The sequence below is a fragment of the Eurytemora carolleeae genome, unplaced genomic scaffold (genome assembly GCF_000591075.1).
Source record: "Eurytemora carolleeae unplaced genomic scaffold, Eaff_2.0 scaffold152, whole genome shotgun sequence".
NCBI lineage: Eukaryota > Metazoa > Arthropoda > Copepoda > Calanoida > Temoridae > Eurytemora > Eurytemora carolleeae.
Window position 1 is genome coordinate 84068 of NW_019396057.1, and position 22073 is coordinate 106140.

Consider the following 22073-nt stretch of genomic DNA (forward strand, 5'->3'; position numbering starts at 1 on the left):
GCACAACAGAATTTTGAGAAAAATTGTCGTCTTCACAGATCCATTTCACGTCACCATAAAAACATAGAAAAAAACTTAAAATCATTTGTTTAAGCATCTTAATTACGATTGATATAATGGGATAAACCACCTCGCTCATGCAAATCAAATAAATTGTCATCTGTGGACACCTTAGTGTATATCCCCTGTATACACCCTTGCACACAAATGGAAAAGAAATAAACGGCACACTACAAGAAACATTGAAGGCCTGCATTAATCTTCTAATGCTGTATTAACCTGGAGAAAGGAAGTCTTTTACCTAGCTCGATCCAGATTTTGCTAAGACATCTTTAAATATACTCCTTTATAACAAGCCTGGTTAGCTGTTATTATTTATACGAACTCGTCAGAAAGACGTTAATTCTTTCGATTGAATCTGGTTCTATGTTTTAGCATCAAGGGAGCTCAGAACAGTCTGGTTCTTATACAGCTTTCTCCAGTTTCTTGTTGTTGAACAGAACCATGTGTGGAATAACATGGCAGTACACTCTACTAAGAAAACGAAAATAATAGTAGCTAGAAGGGGTTTCTTGCTCTCTCTTTCTCTCTCTCTCTCTTCCCCTTTTCTCTTGCCAGAAACAAGGCAAATGGAAACATATAAAGTGGAATCCTGATAGGCTGTGCACCATGCACTATGATACTGGATTATACTCTGCCGGCTGCAAGGAAAAGATTGCTGTTGAAGAGGCTGTATCGTTAAGCACTGTGTCCAAGATAAACTTACAAGAATCAAGAATTCTTTGGTCAAAAATATCCCCTCCTAGCCTAAACTTTGTTATCTCATTTGTCATTATTAAGACGGAATTCTGACAATGGATATCCTCAGAATTTTCAAACCTTGCTTAGTGCAGTGACGTTTATTTTTTTAACCTGCAAGAACAAAGAGGAAATTGTGCTTGAAGCTAACCTTCAGAAGTTAATGAGTCAGACATTCCTGGATCAGAAAACAATATGGAAAACTGCAAATGCATCTGATATCTAATCACAAACACCAACTTTTATTATACTTGATATACTCCAATTCCTCATACGGAACCGGAGCTAAGCTTGGATAGCAAGTAGTACATAGCTATAGGTTGGACAGAAAGTGGAGAAATATTTGTCGTTAGAAAATGCTAACCCAGAATAATGCTTTGAACGCATGTTTGAACGTATGGAAAACCGAAGCCACCGTTGCCCCTGATCCTAGTTTGAATTCAAGCCAATAGGCATGAACCACGGCTGAGAAGGAGAAAATAGGATCAGCCTGGGCTAAAACCGAAATGAAGTCAAAATTCACGAGGAGCCTGAAGATGGAAGATTAACTTGTACAAGGCAAATGAAAGTCGGAGATTCCGTCAGAGAGCTCGGGCTTTCCATGATTCAATAGTATGTTTTTTTATTTGATCATTTTTTACTTATAAATACATTTTTTCCTTTACTCTGTGGATTTACTCACATCAGTTTTAAGGCTTTAGATTTCCTTTATTTCATACCATTTTTAAATGTAACAATAGAATTCCTTTCGTGGTTGCATTAAAAGTTTTGAAAGTATTTGAAAAGTAATTTATCTAAATAGCCTTAAAGAGCTTTTTCCTGAGTTTCAAGTGATTTGATAAGGTCGGGCAAAGAAAACTGACCTCTCTTTAACTCTTCTCAAGCTCTTATCAATCTCCAATCATCTGAAGAGCCCTAGTAAACTTTTCAAGTGCCTCCAGCTGAAAACCTGAGTTCACAAATTTCCTTCAATCATCATTTTTTATTCCGTCAATAAAGGGACTGTATACGTATCTTCAAGTGACTAAATTTATAGAGAGGCATGTTTAATTCATAATTGTTCCCTTTAAAGCTTTGTATGATTCCAGATTGAATGAGATATCCATGCTTTGAACCTTGGAAATTTACAATTTTCCTGCTATTAAAGCGACTGAATTTGTTGCTACGGAAACAATGGAGAAAATTATCAGAATTAAAGCAAGAAAAATTACGATCTCCCTCCCAGTTTATTAATTAGACAAAGATTTAAAGAGAATTAATATTTTTTAAATTTTTTTATTATAAAATTGGGGAAGGAAGATATTAGGGAAAACGTCTTTTAATCCGTTGAATCTTTAATGCTTGCAGTTTTATAGAAAAGATTGTGTCAAGCACTGTTGCTAGCTTTGCATTTCTATTCAATATTTCTGATCAGTTTTATCAATGGGGTTCACTCACAAATCAATGAACATATCAAACAATTTTGTTTCAGAATATCTACATATATCTGTTTGTTTGTTTGTCCGATCATAACTTGGGAACCCCTGGACCGATTTGCCTCAAGTTTTGATTTAGGAACTCGGGAGACCCACTGGAATTTGCTTAGATTGGTTTTGAGATTCTAAGTTAAGTAGGTCGACTTAAATTGAAAAAAGTCAGTTTCCCGGTTTTATCGTTCAATTGCTGGTAAACGGCGGGAGTAACTTTTAGTAACCTGGGCAGCGCTGGGTTCCCAAACTAGTTGTTAATAATTGTTGAACGATACCTGAAAGGTACTGTTGTCTCAATTTCAAGTGACAATTTATTGAGTGACATATCCGATTCACAACAGTTCCCTGTAAAGCTTTGTCTGATCAAGAGTTAACCGTGATGTCTTTTATTTTCTGTTGTGGTTTCTTTAAGGGTTTAATGGGTACCATTGTGAATCAGCCATTACAACGGTCACTTTAATCAGACCAAAATTATTTTTAAGCCCCAAACATTCAAAAGGATTAAGGAGGAAAGAAGTGTCCTACATTTTTTTTCAATTCGGACATTTTTTCAATGAGTTTTATATAATTTATACTTAAATCTCAGTAATTGTAAAAATAAAAAAATAATAATCAAATATGCGGGAACAGTTTTGAAGAGCTCCATATAATTATTCAATTAAATTACTAAATAGCATTCCATTATCAGTAGGTTGGGAGACCTCGTTATAATAAAATATCGTTTTCTTTTATTCTTTCGATGTCCCTAAATTTAATTCTGGGTTAAGCTATACAAAATCTATTATTATTTCTAAAAAGTTAATAAAGGAGTTTCCTTGAAATATGATTTTAAAAAAAAGTATTTAATTCTTGTGAATACTCTAATCTAACCATAGAGAGAGATCCTTCCTCAATCTTTAAAACAAAGAAATCTATTAAAATACATATTTTTATGAATGGAAATGTTAGGAACGCTTACATTAACACAGTACACTGAATCTCCAAGAAGGTTAGTATATCAGTTCCAAATATTCATTTTAAGGGAGAATAGCACATTGTTTCATGCTGTGAAATCCTTTTCCGGGCAAAGTCTTATTTTTTAAATATAATTTTAATCAATAAATAAAAAATTGGATATCTCGTTCGAATTCATGCATATTATGCAAACATGCAATTAGTGCAGGAATTAAAAGTTTCTTAATTTTTGGAGTGCATTAGTTTAATTAAACAATATATTTCCCTTTAAACCAACCCGACTTTACAGGTACGGACACCGATCTGAGGACGGGTCTAATTTTCAATTAAAGCATTCCCGCATTTTATGTGAAGAAAGTTCCTCATCAGCTGTACCAAATCCTGGTCCTGACTCCCCTAGTGAGGTAGAGGCTAGTAATGAGGGAGGGAAGGAAGAAGATGGAGGGGAGAAGTGTGATGAGTTGAAGGAAGGTATTGGAGGATTGAACGAGGGATTGAGAGACTTGGCACGGATAGGCGGACTGTCCTCTACTGGACTGGAGACCGGTGGGAGTGCCAGTACCCAGCTGGTTCCCCCAGGTGAAACATCAACTTTCAAACAGAAAGGTGAGTCACTGGCAGCCATTTTGATATTTTAGTGTCTTAACATTTCAAGCGAACATTTTTACTCAATTATCTTTTTGCTCAATTATTATTAAATATCATATTTTAGTTTTTACTTAATACTTTCTTGGATTAAAAATTACTTGAGGACACGACACATGGAATATGGATTCTGAACTTTTTGTATTTTTTGTATTCCCTTTTAAGTTATCATATGATCTTTAAAATGATAGATAGAGAGATAAATAAATATTAAGATACTAGGCTTTTAGGGCGCTTCGCGCCCATCTTCTATTTCATTTCAAAACATTTTCTAATTGAAAACAGTGTAAAACAAAACAAAAAAATTCGCGAATTAAAAAAAAATCGTGGATTTTCAAAATTTTCGAAATTCAAAATTTATTAGAAGCAAATTTGTGAAAATTCGATCATCCATAAACCTTCCCTGGGGTTACGTGAGGTTACACAAAAAAATTGAGCTAGATCGGTTCCGCCGTTCTGACGTTTATTGGACACAAACGGACAGACCAACAAACAGACAGACAAGCAAAGTACATATATGTATAGATGTATTTCGGCTAAAATCATATTTAGAGTATTATTACTGATTGGTTTTAAAAATACATATTTAGAAAAAAAAGATATTTACAAATAACTAATTGTAATACGCAGAAAGAAGAAAGATCCAAAGAGGGAATTATAAGGCTCTATGTTTTGACTCCAATACTTGGTAATAACATGAGTAGCAGTTCTCATTTCTACATTCAAATTCCTGATATTTAGAGAGCCAGATTTTTTGTTTATTTATAACTAAGAACTTATGATGAACATTGAACATTTAATAATTTACTGGAACACCATTCTCCAGATTCTTATGAGAAATTTTTGGAAAAAGTCTAGAGTATTTGTTTGTTACCAATTCCAGTTTTAAACTTTGTGTCCTCTGAGGTTATACAAAAGGTGCAAACATTCAATTCCTTGATTTTAAGGCCTTAAATATTTCTCGAGTTCTTAAAGTTAAATTTAAAAATTCCAATGTCTGGAAATTAAGTTAATGACGGTAACCTGAATTTCATCGCACTTTAAAATCGTTTTAAAATAAGTATTTAAACTTGAAATTAAGAGTTTTTATGTGTTTGCTTCACGGAGGAAAACCAGGCGCGCAACTAGGGGGGGGGGGTAAGGAGGGAAGGCCCCCTAGCCTGATTAAGAAGGCTTGCCCTCCTGTCAGTGTCTGACTACACTGTACACATATTTGATTTATGGATGAATAATGAATATATATATATATTTGTAAATTGTAAATTAATTAACATTGTTATTTATTTCAACCAGAATAGATTTCTTTTTTTATTTCATATCAGATGTGTTGACTTACTGAATATCCTGTTGGTAACGTTAGTTTTTTTATTGTTTGAGTATAATACACATTTTTCTTCCCCCCCCCCCCCTAAAAATGTTTAGGGGGTGCAAAAAAATTTCATCTTGCCCCCCTCTTAACAAAATATCTAGTTGCGCGCCTAGCTTAAACTTTGCTACACTTTTCCCTGGTGGGGCGAAGTCCCCTTAGTCCCCCTCTCTGCATGCACCCCTGCACTTATAAAATCAGAGCTGAAAACTTTTGAATGGTGGATATCGAGATTAATGCTAGATCTACTTTTTTTCTTAATCTCCAGATCAAATAATGCTTGTTCTCCAGTTGTTATTAATCTCAAGATTTATAAACAGATCGGGATTAAGGATATCCCATTCTAAAGTTTTCAGCTCAGTTTTGCTAATTTAAGATATTCCTGGATTAGTTGGTAAACTTGGTTTCAAATTATTCTTCCATGTAAATAGTTTTTAAACTTTCCTCATTTTCACATTGTTTGTCTTCTAGCAAAATCCCCCAAACCCCCTCACCTCTCATATATTTCCTATTTGTTTCTCTCCGCTAGGGTTAAGAGCTATCTAAACTTGAAAAGAAATATTTTACGCCAAGTTTTAAAGAAAGATTTATTTAATGAAATTTCCCGGAAGGAGAATGTATTGAAAACTTTAAACCGGTTTTTCTTTTAGTTTGCCTTGTTATGCTAATATTAAACATTCATCATTACATTTTGCAAAATTAGATTCAAGAAACAAAATATGGACAAAGGATGAATTTTTTAAAATTTTAATTTCTCCATTTTATTAAATTTCATGAGGAAAATTGGATGTATGTTTAAAGGGGACCTAAACCTTCATAAAATCCTATGTTATGTATTAAATAAGAGTAAGCTTGTAGTGAAGATATAATGGCCTGATATTTATTATGTATAAGTTTTGTAAACTATATTTATGGATGAGGTGTATGGAACCCCCCTGGGAGTATACATTATACTATTAGGTGTGTATATCAGATACCAAGATATTTGTTTACAATCAGATTAGCTAGATTTTATATTGATTAGATTCTTGCATTGTTTTTGTAACTCGGGTAATAACATTTTTAGAAAACAATCACAAGAATTTTTACTTAGATTTTTTGTTTAATACGTATAACCAATTTTTGTCCTCCCCCCCCCCTTAAACCAGTTGTTTTCTACTAAAACATCCCTTTAGACTTTCTCTATTCCTTTTCTCGTTTTATTTTAATTTTGATTAAGAATATGGAACATACACATTCAATTATAGTTAATAGTTATGGAACAGACATTTACAATTATAGTTATAGAACATACGGAGACAATTATAGTTAAAGAATATATACAGACACTTGTAGTTATGGAACATATACAAGCAATTATAGTTATGGAACATACAGAGACAATTATAGTTATGGAACAGATATAGTCAATTATTATGGAATAGACATTTACAATTATGTTTATGGAACAGACATAGCCAACTGTAGTTATGGAACAGACATAGACATTAATAGTTATGGAATAGACTGAGACATTTATAGTTATGGAATATATACAGAGACATTTTTAGTTATGGAACACACAGAGACATTTTTAGTTATTGAACACACAGAGACAGCTATACTTATGGAACGTATACTGACATTTATAGTTATGGAACACATACAGACAATTATAGTTATGGAACATATGCAGACATTTATAGTTATTGAAAATATGCAGGCAGTTATATTTATGGAACATACACAGACGATTTCATTTATGAAACATACACTGACTATTTATTTATGGAACATATACAAACGATTACATTTATGTAACATACACAGACGATTTTATTTATGGAACATATACAGACGATTTCATTTATGAAACATACACAGACGATTTTATTTATGGAACATATCCAGACTATTTGATTTATGGAACATATCCAGACTATTTGATTTATGGAACTGACACAAATAATTATATTCATAGAACATACATAAAGAATTTTTTCATAACACCCAAACAAAAAAAAACATTTTTGAATATCGTGAATAATTAGACTTAAAGCCAGAGAGAAGTTTTAATTCTTAACTTTTTATTAAATTAATTTAATACCCACATCATCCTTACTCGCAATTTAATTAAAGCTCTTTTCCAAAAAGATTTTTAAAGAAAAGATAATTTTTTCTGGATCGTCCAAAATATAATAGAAACAAGTGATACAAGTGATCAAATAACGATCTTGTTGTTGCCGACTTACTCTAATTAATTTTTGGAGACCACTTAACTATGCTTTAAGTAGTGTTTGATTTTCTGTTTTAGGGAACAGGAAATTACCGGGCTTTCCGCAAAGGATACAATCCAACCCAACCACACCCAGTACGGGAATACAAGTAAGCACATAGAATAAATAGGATTAAAGAGCTAGCTCTAATCTTCTACCTCATTTACAGAGAATAACCATGAGTAATGATCTTTAAAAGTAATTGATATTAGAGCAATTCTTATCTTAGCCCCTGTTTCATTTTATATATGTATTTTCCTTCACGAATAATTCAGAAAAAATGTCTTCGCTAATAAAAGAAATGAAATTTTATTTTGATTAATTCTGAGATGGATATTTATAAACAAGTGAAAGATAGATAAACTAGTTACGGTTAGTTCAGATATCTCATTGGTAACAAGTTAAAACCAAGAGAAAGTTCTGAAATCCTATTGTTTTTTGTGTTGAGAATTGGATGGGCCCCAATAAACAGTCTTCGTGTTCACGTCGATTTAGTTAAATTCTATTTTAATTGTTCCATTTTTTGCAACTTAAAAGCTGGTTCAAATTTTGCAGAAGCTATTACTGAGAACCTGACTTGGTATTAGTTAATTTCTGTCTCTGCTCTGTCTCACCCTTTATTATAACTTAATTAAATTTTGGTCTAACATTAACTTTTCTTCTGTAAAGGAGTCAAATGAAGAAAGCGATTTGAGCAAAATGACCAGCACGCTACGTCAGTCAGACCAATCAGGAGAACGGAAAAATAATCTCCGCCAATCGGGAGGAAGCATGAACCCTCTGCACCAATCAGACGACAGTCTGAAATATAAATCTGATTATAGGTGATATTTTAATTATTATTGTTTTTGACCCTTGGACCATACATAGTTGTCAGTTTAGAAGATTTTCCGGTGTATTTTTGGTTTTTTAAAACTATTTTTAAACTGTTTTTCTTTGTTTAGTTATGAGTCTAGTGAGACAAGAAGAGTATTACAAGAGTTTTTTAACCAAAACCAGAAATCTCAACCCTACTCCCAGGAACAGCAATCTCAAACCTATCCTACAGAACCTTGTCAGCCCCGCTCCCCCTCCTTATCCCAGGGGCAGCAGACTCAAACCTTCTCCTCCTTACACAACTCTCAATCCTTCCCTTCTAACATTCAGCAGAATTCACCGAAGCAGCTTATTCATCCTTTCACTACAGAGCAGCAGCAGCAACTTATTCATCCTTACTCTTCGGAGCAGCAGCTTATTCATCCTTACTCTTCAGAGCAGCAGCTAATTCATCCGTATTCTACAGAACAGCATCAGCAGCAACGGTTGAAGACAACCAAACAACAACAACAGCAGCAGCCGAGAAATAATGATTTGTTGCATACTGAGGTTATTACCTTAATATTTTTTTGGGGGGGGGGGGGGATGAATGCAAACTTCTTATAAGACAATTTTTTGTGGGGTAAAAAAATTCAATGTAATAATTTCTAAATTTGTATCTAAAAAACTAAATTTTTCGCTTTAAAAGCTTTTACCCAGGTTGGATCGGAGAGTGGAGTCGAAGACGATATTTCCTATTCTCTGAGTCGAAGATCTGTTAATAGTATGGTCGGTCAGAAACTTGCTTTAGGAATTTACACAAATATAATTTTTATGAGTTTTAATTCAGGACACTTAAAATCTTTCTGTAATCTGCTACTAATGGTCTCATATGTTTTCTGAGCTCTTTAAAGGGACTGTAAGCGTAATTTCACGTTCCTGTTCGTGCAAAGATAGCGATGACATTTTTTTTCATTTGTGGTTTCATTTGTGGTCACATAAAAGTAACCGTTTCTTTTTAGCAGATTCGTAGTTCCACCCTTTAAGAATAAGGAACAGAGCTTAAAAAATCATTTTTTAACAAATTAATCCAACAAACTGAATTTGTAAATGTATTCAGAAACTGATGATAACCTACTGCATGGAGTAACCGGAAGTACTACACGGTATGTTTATTCTTTTCCAGAAGGTCATCTGGGGCCAACCCTTGTATAGCTTCGGAATGACTTTAGGCCCAAAACAAACGTATATTACTTTAAATGGAAACCTACGATATTAGCTCAGGATACTTTCAAGAATTTCCTTCTTCCCACCTGGGCTNACACTGGGGAAACATTTAAATGGAAATTAAATTTTTGGCCCATTTTGATCATTTTTGTCCAAAAGTTCTTTCATTAGCTTCTACAACACTTCTTGTTGCCATTTGAATTTCGATGAATTATATTTTTAATTAAAATATTTATTATTAAATCCTTATTGTCTTGGGTTGTCTGACTTTACTTCTACATTTTTGTTTTGTCACATAGATGCATTGGAACTTTTTATCCAATGTAGATGTCGTTGAAATATCATTTAAATTTTTTTTTTCAGAGTATTTCATTACTCTCAAAACTAATTTAATTCTGGAGAAATGCGGAATTCATGTTTACCAAGAATTGTTAATAAAATATCTTATATAATACTTTATAAAAAAATCTTGAAGATTCTTTAAGCAACATATTTCTATGCTGATTAAAACCTTTTCAAAACTATATTAATTTTGGGAAATTAGAAAAGAGTTCTGCGAAATATTAAGAACTTGGGAATTACTAAAACTAAAATGAATTTGTAAAATAAAACTAGAAATATGAAAACCTTTAAGAAAACAAATATAGAATTAACTTTCTATATTTTCTATTATTCAACAGTAAGAAAATTTTTGAATCTTGTTTTTCTGGTAAGTTTTCCATGAGCTGCTTTTATCACACTTTCATTGGTCATGACCCACTTTTCAGGGGCAAGTCAGGTTCCACTAAAATGCGGGCCTAATCTCATTGTTTATTCGATTAGAAGTTTAAGATTTAGCAAACCACGAAAAAAATGAAATACTTTTTATATTTGTATCTCCCCCGACGGAGCTGAGAGGACATCTTGACATTTACCAGTATTAATATGTTAAGTTCTGCTGTATTAAGACGTGGTGAGATGAATCAGGAATTGTTGGATCTTGGAATAATACAAACTTCAGAGACGTCCAATACCAGGAACAAACTTTCAACAACTTAAATACCATTTATAAATTCACCCCCCCNCTAACCAACTAATGGAGGGTGCTCAAATCTATTATTATTATTATCAAGACTCTGCTCCTCCACTGGTTTATGTGGGATCTAGTGGTTCAGATCTGGCCTGATTTTTTAAGATTCAGTGTGTACTCTGTATGCCAGAAAAGCATGAATGCTTAGGGAAAGTTAAGGGAATGCTTCAAAAGCACTTACGGAAAGTGGGACACACCTCCGCAGAGTTTGTCTATTTGTTAAAAGAGGTTTTTGAATGTCTAAACAGAATTTTGTTAAAATAATAAAGTTTATATTCAAACTTGAAAGATTAAAAAAAACCAACAAACTTTTCAGCGGCAAACAGGAATATTCTCCCATGGGTTCAGGGTGCAGTGCATTGTCAATGTCATCCCCCTTGCCTGCGAAAAAAGTTCTGCTTTAAAGATGAAAAAGTTTTAATATTCAAGGAAGGAATTCAATGTACTTAAGATGAATATTCAATATTTATAGGATATTTTCCCATCTTGATCAGTACTAGTGGACTTTCAATTCTTTCGTTTACTGACTTTCCATAGATTCGTTTAGTGATATGGCGATCGTTCATAGTGTAATGATTTCGCTCGTTCGTTTTTTTCATTCGTTTGTTCGTTTAACAGTCCTCTGGTCCTTTCTTTATTTCTCTCCCCCCCCCCCTCCTCCCCACGATTTGAATGATTTTCTCAGGTTCTGTTAAATTAGTTTATTAATTGGTTAAGTTTGGACTTTGATAGATACGAGATATCCTCTGGCAGATCTGAGAATCAGAGTCTCAAATCTCAACTTGATCTTCTCTCCTCAGACCCAGAGCATAAACTTGATCCTCAATCCCGATATATCATGGACCAGTCCAACCAGAGGAACAGGCATAAGGACACGCGGGAAACACAGGCTCGGGAAAATCCGGGAACCAGAGACAAGTTTGAATTAATCCGCGAGAATCCTGAGAAAATGTCTGAAAGTAGGAATTTCACCCTGTCTCCTGAAACTACGGACTGTGATTCTGCTGATCTTGAATCTGAACTGTCTCTTCCATCCGGTGGAGAGGGATCATATCATTCATCTGGACCTAGGATGCATACATCAATGCCAATACTAGAGGTAGGATAATTACAAATGTAGCACCATCACTGATTGCTAGCTTTAAGATATCTATTAAATAATTATTGAAGAAAGTTCTTGCAAAAAAAATAACAAATTTTAAATGATCTGGGGGGCTCCAAAGTGAGCGAGAAAAAAAAAGAATTTAATCATAACATTTCCACCACGAGAATCAATGTTATTTTTAAACTTTAAATAAATGTTAAAGCCAATATTTTTTCTAAGTTGATCATTATAAAACATTTTTGTATACTTATCATTATCAATCAGATAATTGTTTTTTCAATTTAGTTAACCCATTGTTTAAATTACTTTAATGTAAAGAACGCAATTGCCTCAAAATTTGCTAACCCTCACTTTAAACCCCTCGACCCTTCAAGTTTTAATTCAAGAATTTCCTTTTGTCTCTGATTGAACCTTCTGCTCCGATGCTGAAGTAAAATCAGATAAAAACCTGGTGGAACAATTTAAACTCAAGTTCTTGCACGACTCTTTAGCTAGATTGATCAGTGCTATAAACCCACAGATTAAGCAGTAAGAACAAAAGAACCAATATTGTTCTATAAACTCAGAGTTTCAAGGGATAGAACAAGAGATGTGAAATTATTCTATAAACAACAGATTATAAAACCCACAGAATTGAGTGATAGGACAATAGAGCCATTTTTGTTCTATAAAACCACGGAATCAACAGATAAGAATGATTTGATCTGATTTGAAGGCAAGAGATTGAATCAAGCCACTAGCCACCACGGATTAAACAGATATGACAAGAGATCCAAAATTGTCATGTAAACCCACTGATTAAACAGATATGACAAGAGATCCAAAATTGTCATGTAAACCCACTGATTTAACAGATAGTACAAGAGAGCCAATAGTGTCCTTTAAACCTACAGATTAAACAGATAGGTCAAGAAAGCCAATAGTGTTCTTTAAACTCACAGATTAAACAGATAGGACAAGAGACCCAAAAGTGTCCTTTAGACCTACAGATTAAACAGATAGAAGAATAGATCCATTATTGCCTTATTGTGAAAATCAGACCTAAAAAAATCTTTTAAGAGCATGTATGTGTTGAATATAATACCTTCCCATACATTTTCATTAGCATTCTTTTCACACATTTGGATTATCAGTTAGTACGGGTTATGGGAGTAATCTTGATTTGTAAAGAATAAGAAACTCCATAACACTTGAAGTATTTTCCCGTGTTTTTACAGAGCAAAAAGATCCTTGAACCTCTAAATAATAATAATAATAGTGGTTGTAAATGGAAACAGGGAAGCCAACCCATAACTGTCTGTTCATGTTAAAATATTACACTCGCTCTCCAGTTTATGAACTTTATTCTATTCTCTACCCGCTTTAAATTCGTAATTTTGAAATGGAAAATAAAGCAATCTTGTCCTTGGGCTTGACAGAAATGTCAGGGCTTACAATAAGAATTATATATTCATTATTCAAGCTATTGGCGCCACTCTTTTTATATATATATTGCAAAACATGAACAAATTTGCAGATTTTCCTTTTTGGGTTTTCGAAAATTTTGATAAGGAATATTATTATTTTAATATCCAGCCCAAAAATTAAAATATAATTTCACTTATAAATCTCAAGTTTTCCTTATTCCGGAAACTCTAAAAAAAAGGTGCTGCTGGGGTTAAGAGTTTTAAAGATTTTTTGCTTTGTAACTCATGTATGATGAAAAATGAATAAGTAAATGTACAGTGTACACTGCTCACAGTACAGCACTCTGTGTCCTAGAATGTATGTTACAGGGATTGCGAGCGTAATTTCAAGGGATCCACCCTGCAGAGATGGCAATGCCCGATTTACAACTAAAACTTTAAATCTTATTAAAAAAGTGGAAGATACCGTCGTTCAGACTCGAAAAGTGTTTATTTCTGTGAGTTTCTCCATTGCTTCTAATAACAGAAATGCGCAAGTCACTTTTCGCTGGGAAACCGCAAATGAAAAAAAAACAGTTTAAGGAACAACAACATTGATATCTAATTTATTCTTGATCAGATAAAGCGTTCAAGGGTTGTAAATCGGACCTTGCCATCTTTGCATGAAGGTTCACTTAAAATTACGCTTACAGTCCCTTTAAACCTGCTTGTGTGTTCCTCTTCATTGGTTTGGTTGGTGTGAGGGGGTGTTGAAGTTAGATTAAATAGGAAATGAGTTTGTATGCTCGACTCATTGCAAACACATTAAATACAACTCTATTCACAGAGGACCGGTCAATGGGAAGACTTCCATAGAAACCCAAGGGTCCACAAAAATTCAGGGTTATTTATTTTTCGTGAGATTATTTCAGGGGTGTATATAGTTGTGAGATTCATATTTTTGCCCCCCCCCCCTTTCAGAATCATATTTTCCCCCAAATCCACACAATAAAAACAGGTATTTTAGTAATTCAATGGAGCGTTTTGGTGCCCTATAAAGTTCAACATCAAGGTCCCTTCTGATTTTTTTTTAAATTTCTGATACTGTTTTTTTAATATGTGGGCACTTTGCAATTTGAGGATCAATTCTTAATCCCTCAATTGAAGTTCTCCCTTCAGGATATGACCATCACGGGATAACAAAGAGGAATTTAATTAATCAATGGGTCTGCAATCTGCATAAGATGGATATAAATGCCTGATTCAGTGATTCACAATTCAAAAATCTTAAAAATAGTTGATCATAAAAGAAAAGTAAAGAAGGACGGATAGGAAAGGATGGATTGGATACATGTTGTATTTGGCACTCTGTATCTGTATACAATATACAATATACAAAATACAAAATACAAAATACAATATACAATATACAATATACAATATACAATATACAATATACAATGTACAATGTACAATGTACAATGTACAATGTACAATGTACAATGTACAATGTACAATGTACAATGTACAATGTACAATGTAAAATGTACAATGTACAATGTACAATGTACAATGTACAATGTACAATGTACAATGTACAATGTACAATATACAATGTACAATATACAATTTACATCTAGGTTTGGTTTCATTTCTGCTTGGATCAAACTCTAGTTTGCCTAGTCTATTCTTCTATTATTGTAATTACTGGAACCGAATTTAATGAATTTGAGCTACGTCAATGAACTTTCTACTGCCAGTTCAAATTTGAACAACTGATCCAAAATTTAAGATTAAGAATCGGTGAATCGGTGATTCAAATTTGAACCCAGGGTCGGCAGTTCAAACTCATTAAATTCGGACTCTGGTAATGTATTCTTTCACTTATTTTTTTATGTACTAAGTTCTATTTGTTTAATTTATTTTTATTTTGGTTTGCTTCTGCTGCTTCTTGTCTCAGTGTTGTCTTTTAACCATTTTAATTCTTCATCATGAGAAAAGTTTTGACATTCATTATTACATTTGTTGAGGAAACTTTTTCATTGTATTTTTCATCTCTTTGGCCAGTTTTAGTTAATATTATGGGAGTAGAAAGTCATTTAGAGAAATAGGAGCATTGATTGGAATAGGAGAATATTTAGATGTAGCAGAATATCTGGGAATAGATAATTTAAATTTTAAAATTCAAGACGAAAACAATCAAAGCGCCACATTGCATATTATATCTTTATTTGTTTATATATACATATATATATATATCTATATATGTTCGATTGTTTCATTTTGTTCTATTCTATCTTGCTCTGCATAGAATACATAATTCTATGCTCTGGTATTGAGTACTCAGAGACATCAGAATCAATAATGTTGGTTCAAGGATACAAAAATGTACAGTGTAGATTAATATAAAATGTCGAGGGAAAATGCTGAAACGTTCTAATCTTTATATCTTTGAAACCTAATGTCAAATACTTATTAGTTTTGACATTTCATGCCATTAATTAATTAATTAATTACTTATGCTAGATTTATTTGTGAAAAGTTTGAAAAAATGTTCACCATCAGATGCAAAGATTTAGGAATTAGAAAATTAAAGTTTATTAAGATTTATCAGTTTATTTACAAATTAAGAAAATGTTTGACGGAAACCGTTATTTATCTGTCCTATATATTATTGACTTCTAGTTCTCTTAGTACTCCTCTCTTTGTTTGTTTTTAATCTTTAGTTTGGAGCCGCCAAACTAAACTAAATAAAACAAAAACAAAACTTTGCATCCAAATATATTATATGTATACACAAGACAAGAAAATCATTTTTCTGGGAAATTCTTGCTAAACCATATAATATTTCTTAGAAGATAGAATATAAATGGTACAAATGGCGCAACTATTGGGAGGTGGTAGAAGGAGTCACTTTAAGTATCTTGTAAACTGTTCATAGTGCGAACCCAAATTGACTAGAACTAGTTGGAGTATCCTGCGTTACCCAATTAAAAAAAAATAATGGGTTTTCTAATAAAAAAATATCAACAAAATTGGTCCAGCTGTTTGGCCAGCTATAATAACGCACACATGTTTATATGAGCAAAGACCTTAATTAAATAGATTAACCTTCCCTTTGATCATGGGAGGCCCTGCAACAAATTGGGTCCGATCGGTTCAGCCGTTTTGTCGCCTATTTTATGTGAATAAACAGCGTAAATATTTATAATCCTGGTTTGAGAAAAAAGGGTTCAAGAAGGTTGCAAGAAATATAAAATAATTAATGGTTTTGACAGTTGTCAGCAAGTGTAATTTATAAAAAATATTATATTAGAATTGATAATATTATTTTTTAGGACGGATTGTCTTCCGGCCACGCCTCAGATCTAGAGGAGGAGGGTTCAGGATCATTTTTAGGGAACGCCCCTTTACCCGCCCATCACAATCATTCAAGTGCCCTTACGCAGCTGAAGCTAGATTCAGCGCATTCTTGTGTCAGGTTAAATATTAATATTAATAAAGGGACAGTTTTCATATTTCGAGAAAATAGCAATTAACAATTAACATTGCAATATTTATTTAATATTAGTTTTACTCAGCGACATGTATCTGGAGCCGTTGTGGTTTTTATTAAATAAGATTTGAACTCACAAAGTTAGTTTATCAAAGAACTTTTAATTTCATGCAAAGATGGCAATGTCTACAGAAATGACTTGCGCACTGCAAGAAAATATATAAAAGTTGTGAATTAGGAATTGATATCTTTGCGTGAAGGATCACATGAAATTACACTTACAGTCCCATAAAGTCCTCTAAAATGGTGGAAGGATTTTTTATTAATAATAAAAATCTATCAACTAAATCCAATATTTTTTATTTGTAAAACTTGAATAATATATAATTTAAACATGTTGTTTTGGTAGTTTCCTTTTTGCTGAGATATCTACTAAACCATTAACATTTATAAAATATATTTCTTTTGTAAAAAATCCAACTTTACTTTCTTCCGATATCCATTACATTTGGGGAATTGAAAAATAGTTTTTGTGGTTTACACTGTGGTGTACACTGTACACTGTACTCTGTACACTGTACATTGTACTCTGTACACTGTAACTGTACACTGCACACTGTACACTGTACACAGTACACTGTGCAATTATTCATTAGATAAATAATTATTTTCATATTATAGAGATGGTAACAGTATTTACAGTTGGGATAAACAATCTAGGCACATTATTTTATTTATTTATTGATGTTCAACAACGCGTTAAAGGGCATTTTACTCGTCTGAATCCTTAAATCCTATATAAACTTAATATTCCTTCTAAAATTTAGCGTCTTCGAATCAAGAATCCTTAAACCCCTCTGCATCACTTCAAACTATGTCACAAACCAGCTCATGCAGAATGCAATTTTGAACTCATCCATAATTAAATCATCCAGCATTGGCTCATCCAGTATGTATTCTTTAAGTCATCCAACATTTACTCTTTAAATTGTCACATTGCATTCTCATTGTTCATCTGGCATGCATTATTTTATTCATCATACATGCATTCTTTGTGTCATTCAGCATGACTTTGTGATTGGGAAAATACATTTGGGGAAGTACTCACCTTTTATTGGGAGAGTATTTTTGGTAAAGTACTCACCTTTTATTGGGAGAGTATTTTTGGTAAAGTACTCAACTTTTATTGGGAGAGTATTTTTGGTAAAGTACTCACCTTTTATTGGGAGAGTATTTATGGTAAAGTACTCAACTTTTATTGGGAGAGTATTTTTGGTAAAGTACTCACCTTTTATTGGGAAAGTATTTTTGGTAAAGTACTCAACTTATATTGAGAGAGTATTTTTTGGTAAAGTATTCAACTTATATTGGGAGAGTATTTTTGGTAATTTACTCACTTTTGAATTAGTGGAGTTTACTTTGGGAAATTACTCAAATTTCTTTTGATAAAGTATTCAACTGTGATTGGGAAAAATTATTTGGGAAGTACTGAACATTTATTGGGAATTAATGAACTTTGTTGGTAGAAGATCTTTAGCATATAATTTCAATTATTCCATCTCTTGTCAATGTACATTGCACATTGCAACTGGAAATATCATTTTTGTATCAATATACTCTTCCTGCTTCAATTTATTTCATAAACAGAAAAACATGTTTTATTAAGTTTTTTTATGTATTCCACTGTTCCACGCTGATGTAGTTCCATTCAAATCACTTTAGTTTTATATTTAATCTGAGCCCGCGATTTAAAAACTTCGTCTCAAGTCGTAATTCCTTAAACCCGACTTTGAGACCCAATCTTCAACCCAACTCTGACGACAGCTTGTGTCACGTGATTGACAGCTGCAAGATCTTCGGCTCGACTTAGGCCCAATGAAAATAAAACGGACATTGGTTGGTTTTAGTGGAGAATAAGACTCAATATTGAGTATTGTTCTCATTAAAACCCGGAATTCGTCAATTCCTATCATGAAATTCCGCAAATAGAATATTAAACCGGTTTTTTGAACTCAACTATGTGGAAAATAAGATGCAGCTTGGATCCGAAAGCTAAAGCCGTAAATAAGGCCCAACGACCGCGACAGCTTAAACCCGAGCCGTATTTTCTTAAATTTTTTTAATCGCGGGCACTGTTAAAATTAAATAAAACGAAAAGAAATTAAAACTTATATATTCTGACGTTTGGATCGTTTTTTTAATCAAAATGTATTCATTTCCTATGAATGAACATAACTTCTACCAAATAAATCATATTTTTAACTCCTACAATTCGGTGTGTATAATTTGTTATGAGGAAAGAGAATCTACTCCCTTATTAAAAGTCTAATATGATAATGTTTGTTAGAGAACTAAATCCAAACAATCGGGAACACAGTTCTCAGAACAACAAGGAACCATTCATGCAATTTTTTTCCTATTCTTATCGAATCTTATCGATTCAATTATGAATTGTCGTCTTAATTAATACATCTAGACTTGACTTAACTTAACTTAAACTTGATATTTATTTTCATGAAGCTTATTAAACTATTAATAAAATTTGTTAATGAAAGACAAAAATGATTTACTCTAGAAAAATTAAGGTTCAGCTATTGGAGCGCACTGTATTAATTAGATTGACGATTGATAGGCAAAGAAATTATCTATTTGTTGGTTTATCAAGATTCATTAAATTAAATATTGGACCCATCTTAGAACGGCCGCTAAGGAACCTCCCCCCCCCCCCCAAATGTGTATGCAATATCGCGAGATTTTATTTAATATTTTAGGGTTAGGTTAGGTTCAGACGTTTTCTGGACCGAGCGATGCGGCAAGGAGAGGCTAGGGGCCGCAGGTGGGGGGGGGGGGCCTTCCAAATCACTCACTCTCATAAAAATCCTAGAATTTGATTAAACTGAATGGTTCTACTAGAACTACATGAACACCAAGGTGTACCGGGAGTCCCGGAATCAGGAGCAGGTTGTCCAGGACCTAGACCTGAGGGAGGAGAACAAGGAAAACAGCGTTCTACAGGAGGAACAACCTGGATACAGAGAGGAGAAGTTTCCTGACGAGAAAACCAAAGAAATTCGTGATATCAGCACTTACACTCATTCAGGACCCATCCAGGGACAGTTAAACTCCAACCTGGTCGGGGGGTTGAATCCGAACCCTAATCCGGGGCTAAAGAGTCCTGTATACACTAGAGATAGCTCGACTCAGCCCATGCTACAAGGAACAAAACACGTTTAAAAACAGAAACTGGAGACAGTAATCATTAATTATTGATTGAGTTAATCATGCAATTGCGAAGCCGCAATTAGAGAAAGGAGAGTTTATACTTTTTGCGACGTTTATGGAGAGTTTTGTATTATCTTTAGAAGGATTTGTGGGGGGGGGGGGGGTTCTTTCGTTTTGGTAAACCTTTGTACCTTAAAGTGTTAATAAAAGAATTAAGAAACATGCAAGAGGGAGATCGAATAGGGAATATGTTATAAGGCACAAAGGCCGCCTTTACCTTAAGTTGTCATAAAAGAGTTAATTTTTGTTATTCTTTACTTCAAAAGACTCTCATGATCAGCAGTTTTATTGTACATAGAATTTAGAATTTTTAGTGTCGTCAGGTTGCTTTGCGATGCAACTGAATTCTAAGTCACCTCATTCTATACAGTTGGACTAGTAGGGACAAGATATATATGTATATATAGACAGATAGATTGATAAGCAAACATTCTAATGACCAGATTTGCCCAGCAAATATTGGCCGTGTTTAATGGCAAAAGCAGTAGGACAGACAAGAAACAAAATGGCAATACCAACAACAGAGGATATATGATAGATATGGGATAAAATTGCCAACAGATGGATGAATAGAATAATATTAGACAAGTAATAGTTTAACTATTGAACAGGGGACATGATAAGCTAGACAATGGATAAAATAAACTATCAAGTAAATCATCAAAGAACCGTTAATTGAGACTGTTTGTATACTTGATGAATATTTGTTTTGTTGTGAGCAGATATATACCCTAACGGTCAGCCTGCTCTACCACAGGTATTTATGCTTACTTGATACGGGGTGAACCAGAAAATATGAACATTTGGTGACTGGTTAATGACGTTTTTTCTTGACGCGGCATTTTGTCGTAAAAATAATCACCGGCAAACACTTTGTATATTTAGAATTAGTGAATCAAATTTTCATTTTATTAAAATAAAATAAAAACTTCTAAGATACAAATGCAAGACTTCATTTTGAAAAATGATGTTATTTTGATACAATGACATTTATTAATAATTCAAAATTAAAGTCGTCACTAAGTTTCATGATTATTGGGACACCCTGTTTTCTAAATAAACGATTTACAACCTTGCTTTTATTATTAAAAATGGAAATATCTACGTTTTTCAACCGGCTAGATTTCCTCAGAATAGACGAGTGAGAAATCAATATCATCTATCAGCAAATATTGAGTTTACGGGTTCATACAGGCAGTGGCGTAAATAAAATTTTTAGAAAGGTTTACAAAAACGAATTTTGAAACTTTATTTTGTCTTATTTTATTTTCGGATCCACGGACAGTATTGACAGTATTGGGAGTTCATTTTTCTTTTTATAGACATGAGTTTAGTGTCCGAATTTAATGAAATTTAGCTGCGTCTTAAATCCCCCAAAAACCGGTTTCAATTGAGTGCCGGCTTAAATCTTGAAAAATTGAATACAATTCTAAGTGGAACCAACCATATTTGAGCCTCGGCTTAAATTTTTTAAATTCAGCCTTAGATCGGATTTTATTGATAATTGACCATTAAGCTGGAGCAACTTTTGAAATAAAAAAACTAGCGAACACTAATTGTTTAAGATTTCTTCGTAAGATTTATGAATGAATGCCAAAAAGTTTCAATTATTGCATCTCCGACTTAAAAAAAACTGTATACCAATGATGGACAAATATAATGGTTTAATAGGTTTTCTAACCTTGGTTGTTCGTCATACTTCCTTTTCAGACGAAACCTTTAAAATAAGTTATCTCTTGGAAAAGTTTAATTTTGTTGAAAACTTAAAATTCAAGATAGATTTTTTAATCCTGGCCTATCTTGTGTTTCCATTAAGTTTTTCTGGATAATCCGTTGGAGTTCTTTTTATACGCACTTTTTATAATTTTTTCATTTTCTATATTCATAATAGAACGTCGGATCAATCCCTGGATCAACTTATTTTTTATTTTATATTTTTTATCCTTTTTTGTCATTCAAGATTTTGTCTTCGAATTTTACGTGACCCTCAAATTGAAGTGGGGCGTGGGTGATTCACAAACCTCTTCCTTGGAAATTGTTTCATATCTAGAAATTTATCATTTCCTGTTGTGCTATCCCTTTAAAATTAACTTGCTGATTTATGTAGTAGAGACAATCAAGGAAATTGTTAGAATTTAACACTTGAAAAATTACGATGATCTTTGTTATTAATAGAAATTGATCATTTCATATTGTGTCATTCATCCCTGTAAAATTAACTTGTTGA

General features: G+C 33.1%; 1 protein-coding gene across 1 annotated transcript in view; it reads left to right on the forward strand.

Annotated features, from left to right (window-relative positions):
• Window positions 1-22073, forward strand: part of LOC111707559 (uncharacterized) — a 75747-nt gene that overhangs the window by 13936 nt on the left and 39738 nt on the right. Inside the window, exons 12-25 of the mRNA XM_023480676.1 lie at window positions 3216-3255; window positions 3511-3827; window positions 7526-7596; window positions 8157-8311; window positions 8432-8852; window positions 9003-9093; window positions 9403-9448; window positions 10442-10525; window positions 11311-11677; window positions 16407-16549; window positions 17246-17284; window positions 18912-18957; window positions 19478-19781; window positions 20569-20603. Of these exons, the coding sequence (XP_023336444.1) occupies window positions 3216-3255; window positions 3511-3827; window positions 7526-7596; window positions 8157-8311; window positions 8432-8852; window positions 9003-9093; window positions 9403-9448; window positions 10442-10525; window positions 11311-11677; window positions 16407-16549; window positions 17246-17284; window positions 18912-18957; window positions 19478-19781; window positions 20569-20603 (2159 nt within the window). The remainder of the gene's footprint in view (window positions 1-3215; window positions 3256-3510; window positions 3828-7525; window positions 7597-8156; window positions 8312-8431; window positions 8853-9002; window positions 9094-9402; window positions 9449-10441; window positions 10526-11310; window positions 11678-16406; window positions 16550-17245; window positions 17285-18911; window positions 18958-19477; window positions 19782-20568; window positions 20604-22073) is intronic.